Source organism: Pavona decussata, unplaced genomic scaffold, assembly GCF_977016875.1.
Source record: "Pavona decussata unplaced genomic scaffold, jaPavDecu1.1 SCAFFOLD_3, whole genome shotgun sequence".
Taxonomy (NCBI): Eukaryota; Metazoa; Cnidaria; class Anthozoa; order Scleractinia; family Agariciidae; genus Pavona; species Pavona decussata.
Window position 1 is genome coordinate 844150 of NW_028145427.1, and position 6300 is coordinate 850449.

The window sequence follows — 6300 nt, forward strand, 5'->3', positions numbered from 1 at the left end:
TTCGTTATTTTGGAAGTCTGCAACCCTGCCTCTGAGCTGTATTCGACAAGGTTAAAGTCTATTCGAACATGGCCGCGATTTACTGTAAGTCTCGTCTATCTTTGACAATTTAACTACTTGCTTTCGCTGTATACAAGGCTTCTGACAGACAAAATTATTTCGCTTATTCTTTTGAACAAGCGATTGTTGTCTGACTCATATGCAGACAAGCCACCATAGCAAGCTAAAAATTAACTTCAGTTATCTTATCTTTGTCCAAACGAATGAGAGTGTTGAGAAACATCAGAAATATCCGGTATATCCCAGGAAACCCCGACAAAAATCTTGTTGACTAAGCTGGCAAAACACAAACATGATTCTTCGTCATCAAATGCCTTCTGCATGAATCGCCTTTGTCTTTAGTCTTAAATCTTTAATCAATGATTGCCAAATAGCAAACTAATACAGGCAATCGACGTCGTCAATCATGTAACGGTGTTGTAATCTGAGATGTCTTCCTGTTTTTTTTCCCTTATCCCTGTTCCTGAAGGTAAGCATGTTAGGAACTAAGTTTGAACAAATGATGTCCAAATCTAGTTGATATTCCACTTGAATGCTTTCCGGTTGAACTTGTAGTTGAAGAAAAAAACTTGTAGTTGAAAAAAAAACATTACGTAGAGAAGAGGATACAGCCCTTGCAGCCGGTGTCCCGGCTATATTGGTAAGATCTTTTATCCGGATACGTCTTTGAAAGGTTAAGCGAACTTGCTGAAATTAATTTTGTTAATGGCGTAGTTCTTTGAATTTGCAGGGTATTTTAAAAGCTGAATTAAATCACTCGGGATACTGACATAAAGAATGGTACGCACTGCCCTTCAGAAGTTTATCCTTCTTTGTATGGAGATTGCGTTGGTCGATTTTGTTCAACAGACCCATGCAGATGTCATCAGGAATTGCACCAAGTTCACTTACTGTATTGACAGCTACGCTGACATTTACAAGTCTCTCACAACAAAGAAGAACAGTTTTAACATCGAATCCGCTCTGTATCCAGCAATGATGCCGTCATCTCTTGTGGTCAAAGTACAAATCTATGGCCCCAATGATACGTTTGTTGCAAATTACACTTGGAGTGTGAATTGTCTGTATGTTGCTTTCCCGTTAGAAGTCCTGCAAGTCTTGTCGCTTGGCTCAATTCTTGTCACACCCCGCACACAAGAACTAAAGATATGCATTCCAGATTTTTGCCAGAATTTTTCATCAGTGAAGAAACAAAGGGACCTCATGCGAGATGTACTAGCTGCGGTAAGTGTTAATAATTGTTTTTGTAATGAATTTCATATTATCCAGCTAACCTTCCATTGTATTCTCCAGTTGATTCATTTTTAATCGAAACTTAGCTACACTTAAGTCAATCCACGTCACGCGTGACCGGTATTTGAGCGGAGTTTGAAATTTACATGTCAGTTTTGAATCAAGAGTTCCCTTAGAAATTTCCCTAGTTTTAATGTTAACGGTATAAAGCTATGAATTTTTCTTTACATTACAGCAATAAGTATTTCAAGACTAACAATTGTTTCCCAAGTATTTTTAATCTTTTTTTTTTGTTTTTGTTTTCAGTAAATGCGTCTTTTTTGAAAAGATTTCCAGTGAAATGTTCATATTCCATTCAAATGCTGTACATTGCAAAGAGGAATTCGAATGTTCATTTCATTCTCGGAAAAACTGCTCACGCGTGACGTGGATTAATTGTAACTGTATTGTTGAATTTGTAGAAAGAGGTAAGGTCCCCCCAGGAGGGGTGGGAAGAGCATTGTCCCCCATAAAGGTCATCATTTATTTGCCTTTAGGTGTATAACAAATTATTAAAAATATACAGCAAGTTGTTAGGCGAGGAGACCTCAGGAAACCACCAGGCTTGCTGGTTCAGGATGTTGGTTTTTTAAAACAACTTAAGGTCACGTTAGCGTGACTGTGTTTTTCACGAGAAGCCGCGATGTTAGCGAAAAATAAAAACAACAACAGCAACTGCCGCAGAAACAACCCTGTGTGAGGAGCCCAAACGCCTTTCATTAATGCGTTGGCTCAAATTTTGTTATTCTTGCGCATTCTTTAAAATTTAAGGTATTTACTCGTTGCATACATAACACAGGTGTATGGGGACTGCACTTCATCATGTTATATTGACATTAGATTACCACTCTAGGGAGGGGGGGGGGGGGTCAGGGGAAGGGGCGTGCATTAAGGCTGGGAAATAGAACTATATTAATAATATGAAGTACCGGTAAGTAGCTTTAACACGTTCTTTTCTTGATCGATTTTACCCGGGAATGGTATAATGACTCATAAACAATACATTTAAGGTGTTATCAGATATCCAAACACTGAGAAGCAGGTTTAGCACGAGCATCGCCACACGCGGGGAAATGTATCGCGTGGTAGAGGAGGCGACCACACGCGCGCTTGCGTGTTAATAATCAGTTCTTTGCTCTTTGACATGTCATGTTCTCTGTATGAACTCTATTGTTTTGCGTGGAACAGTTCCCGGTTCTCTAAAGGCTGGTTTCCATATGATCGCAGATCGCAGATCGCAATAAGGTCTGCGATCCGCGATCATATGGAAACCAGCCTTTAGATAGAACATGGTTCTATGCGATCGTCTGCGATGATCGCAGACCTTATTGCGATCTGCGATCCGCGATCATATGGAAACCAGCCTTAAGTGTTACCAGGAGCCATAATCAGGGATGGAGACCATAACGAGCTGCCATTTCCATGTGTTGTACCAAAAAATCTATTTTTAGAAAAAAAATTGCGCCATTCCCGCATGCGCGCATGTGTGTATCGCGCGCAATCTCGTTCCCAGAGGCTGCGTTCTTTTTGGTCAGCACCAACGCGGGCGGGCTCTGGGGACGAGATAGGATCGCGCGTGGACAAATTGGATTTTCTTTTTCTACCCGTTCAAAATGGCGTCCAAATTTAGTGGAAGCTCCGAATATTCATGCCAGTGAGCACGTAGAAAACACTTGAGACGATAGACTTAACTCGTGTCCTCAAGGACTTACCACCAATTTGAAATAAATGGTTGAAACTGACTTCTCGAATAAAATTTAAGTTTATATATATCAGCATTGAGGAGAATATTGTTTATTTGTACTGTAAGGTTAAATGTTTTCTACTCAGCCAAGAGAATTTCCTGCAGTTGTCCCCTTTAGTTTACAGCTGTAGATTAGTCCGGTTAAATAGAGGGAACTTAAACATGTACAGAGTGAAATGGTATTTTCACATTCAAAGTATTTAACCGAACGGGACTTTCTCTTCCATTTTCCATATAAGGTAGTAGCCCCACGCAAATTTGCGTGTATCCGCGTAGGTTTAGGTTGGCACAATTTTTTCTAAAAAAATAAATTTTTTTGGACAACACGTGGGGTTGCGTGGACCCCACGCTTACGGTCTCCATCCCTTCTTATATATAGCTCCCGGTGATACACATTACTTTACTTTTCTCAAGAACGTATTGAACAAATTAAGTAATTTAAAGGACAGAAACAACGTCCACATACCCAGAGGAGCGTTTTAAACGAAGCTTATACTTTAAAATTTCTTTACAGCTTCAAGATCTTGCGGTGAACCCTGGAATACGGGATCCGAGGATGAACACTGCAGAGTGTGTTATACAAGGACACAAACCAAACATAACAGCTACAGGATGCAGTCTGAATATTATTAAAGCAATGCTATGGTGTTCTTTTATTTTTGTTCTTCCAGCCGGCCCCTATTTAGCCCTAGTTGTACGGGATGTGTTGAAAAAATTCCGTTCTGACGACTCGAGTGTTTCTCTATTTTGCTGGTGTAATCGACAAAATCCTTTGGCGAGCTCCATAATTTGCTTCTGTTTTATCTTGTTTTTTGTAGAGAGCGGAATTTTACTCCTTGTCGTGGTATGTTCAGCATACGGGAATGCTCCATTTGACATTTATATCATTCTTGGACTCTCTGTCTTTGAAATACTGGTGTCAATTTTTTGCTTCAAATCCCCCGGCTGTTGTCCATGCGACAGTGTCATAAACGCGCTCATAAAAATAATTGCAAACCTGACCGTTTACCATTTCTGTTGGCTAGTGATCGGCATTATGATAAACCCAACATGGGGCTTAGCTGTACTACTGATCGTCAGCTTTTTATGTGTTGCCTTGGTATTTGCACTTTATAAGATCTTCGAAACAGGTGAATGCTGTGACATTAAGCAATTTGTAACATGGGTAGTTAGCTTTTTTGGTGTTTGTTCGCTTGTTGTATCAGCAGTGTTAGCTGGGCGGTCATTCTATGGAAGAGAGACTGCAGATCAGGTCATGAAAACTGTTCTGTTATATGTTATTGGTGCGTTAATTTCATGGATATCATATGGCCAGTCCTCTCCTCAAGGAAATGGTGAAAGGACAAATCAAGAAAATGCAGAGAATTTGATGACCTCCAGGGTATAGAAAAAACCTGAATGCTACTTCATCAGTCCAGTATTAAAGTGTCGAATTTTTTCACTTGAACTTTGCTTGAACCGTGATATGCATCCAACATAGAGAAGTAGTATACGACGCGATAAAAATATAATATTCTGTATGTATTGATCTAAAGAATTTGAGCTTTTTGGGCTACACGTTCACTTAGCCCAAATTGTCAAAATAAAACCGTTGTTGCTAAATTTAAGCAAAGCATATTATCATTAACACGTTCGTGAAATCAGTTTGACTAAGTTTCGGTATTCTAATAAAAGTAAATTTAAAAAATGAGACAAGTTGGAAGCGGCATTTTGAATTTTACATGTTGTTGACACTGAATGCGTATCTGTACATACTGTAAATATGGGTACTTAGAAGATTGAGCGGATTAAATCAAACTGTAACTAGAATCCAAATGTCATAGAATAGGAAACATTAATCATGAAACTATTTTTGTACTTGTTACAACCCACCCAAGGAACCCACCGAAGAATTTACATGAAATGGCTAAGCTGTAAATTGGAATTCATTTATTTCACATGGTTACGGAAGAAAATATATAAATAAAATCCTGAGAATGTTTCTGTCTCCGTACTGTCGATTTGACAATTTCGCTTGGTTTCAACATGTTCATAATACTAGCACATGACTGTTTGTCGTCAGAACATCAGATTTCTGCTGGCAACTATAAGACGATAGTAGTGCCTCGCCGCGCGTACAAAGCGCTAGCTGCACTAGGATGGCAAATTTGCAGTCGCCTATAGTAACTTATGTTTTACTGTTATTTTTCTTGTTGACAACAGCTTTGAACGTAAATTAAATTAAAATGCTTTATTATTTGAACACTGCTGTGAACAAAAATGTGGCCATAATTTACAATTTACAAGAGGAAAGGATCCCACTTTTCCTAATCTGTTATACCTGTTCATAAGAATATTAAGCTAATATTACTTTTTCGGAGTTAACTCTTTTCCAACGTTTCGATGAAAGTTGTTATATTTATTCTTGTAAAATATTTGAGTTGAAAAAAAGATTTAGTTTCGAGTTCGAAGACTATCAAGAAGTACGTTATCTGTTAAATTTCTACGAATTTAGACAATACAATTAATCATTCTACCCTTGATTACCGAGGAAAAAGTAAAACTTTGAATCATATATTTACTGCTAGTTCATGTTTTACGCCACCGTACTTTCGATAGCTATTCGATGACTGTGACTGCCATAGCCCAGGTGGGCGGGGCAAAAATTTCTCGTGTAAAAGCGGGCTGCCTTAGCTCACTGGGACGATAACCCGGGTCACCAGCACGCTCCCTGTAAACAGGGCCTTACATAGTTTTATGACACAAAGCATCAGCTACAATTGTTTGGTGAATGCAAAAGTCTCTACCGAAGAATATGCTTTGTGTACCTAGCGACAAGAACACTGCCCTGCCATAAGCTACGTCAACCATTACTGCTGAAGAAAGAGATTCATATCGGGTCGTGTTTTAATAAAGTCTTCACTTGGTGATATGAGACACTTAACGGAACATGCTCAATCACCCCTTCCCCCTTAATTAGTATGGGTAATCAAATGGAAATAATCTGATTTCATGCGCTTTTAAAGGCTCGAGAAATTACAATTTTGACAAACACAAGTGAAATTATTTCCTTATTTCAAGAAAATGCCATTTGATTATCTTGAGATCAAGGGTGACAAATTGCGCTCGCGAAACGGTGCCATAGGAATTTTGTAATTTCACATGTAATCTCCGTGACAGTGCTTCTTTAACAGGGACAAGCATATGTCCGGTAATTGAAGCGATTCTATGAAGATGTGTTTGTT

General features: G+C 38.9%; 1 protein-coding gene across 1 annotated transcript; it reads left to right on the plus strand.

Annotated features, from left to right (window-relative positions):
* The first annotated feature begins 10 nt into the window (after positions 1 to 10).
* Positions 11 to 6018, plus strand: LOC146489771 (uncharacterized). Its single transcript, XM_085097973.1, has 3 exons — positions 11 to 84; positions 791 to 1284; positions 3591 to 6018. The coding sequence occupies exons 2-3, from the start codon at positions 838 to 840 to the stop codon at positions 4461 to 4463; spliced, it is 1320 nt and encodes a 439-aa protein (XP_084954099.1). The 5' UTR covers positions 11 to 84; positions 791 to 837; the 3' UTR covers positions 4464 to 6018.
* Positions 6019 to 6300: the final 282 nt, after the last annotated feature.

What these genes read in the sequence shown, in the direction of transcription:
- LOC146489771 (XM_085097973.1), top strand. Translation starts at nt 838, where the DNA reads ATGGTACGCACTGCCCTTCAGAAGTTTATCCTTCTTTGTATGGAGATT. An exon ending in TGCGAGATGTACTAGCTGCG is followed by an intron (nt 1,285 to 3,590) that starts GTAAGTGTTAAT and finishes ATTTCTTTACAG; the next exon opens with CTTCAAGATCTTGCGGTGAA.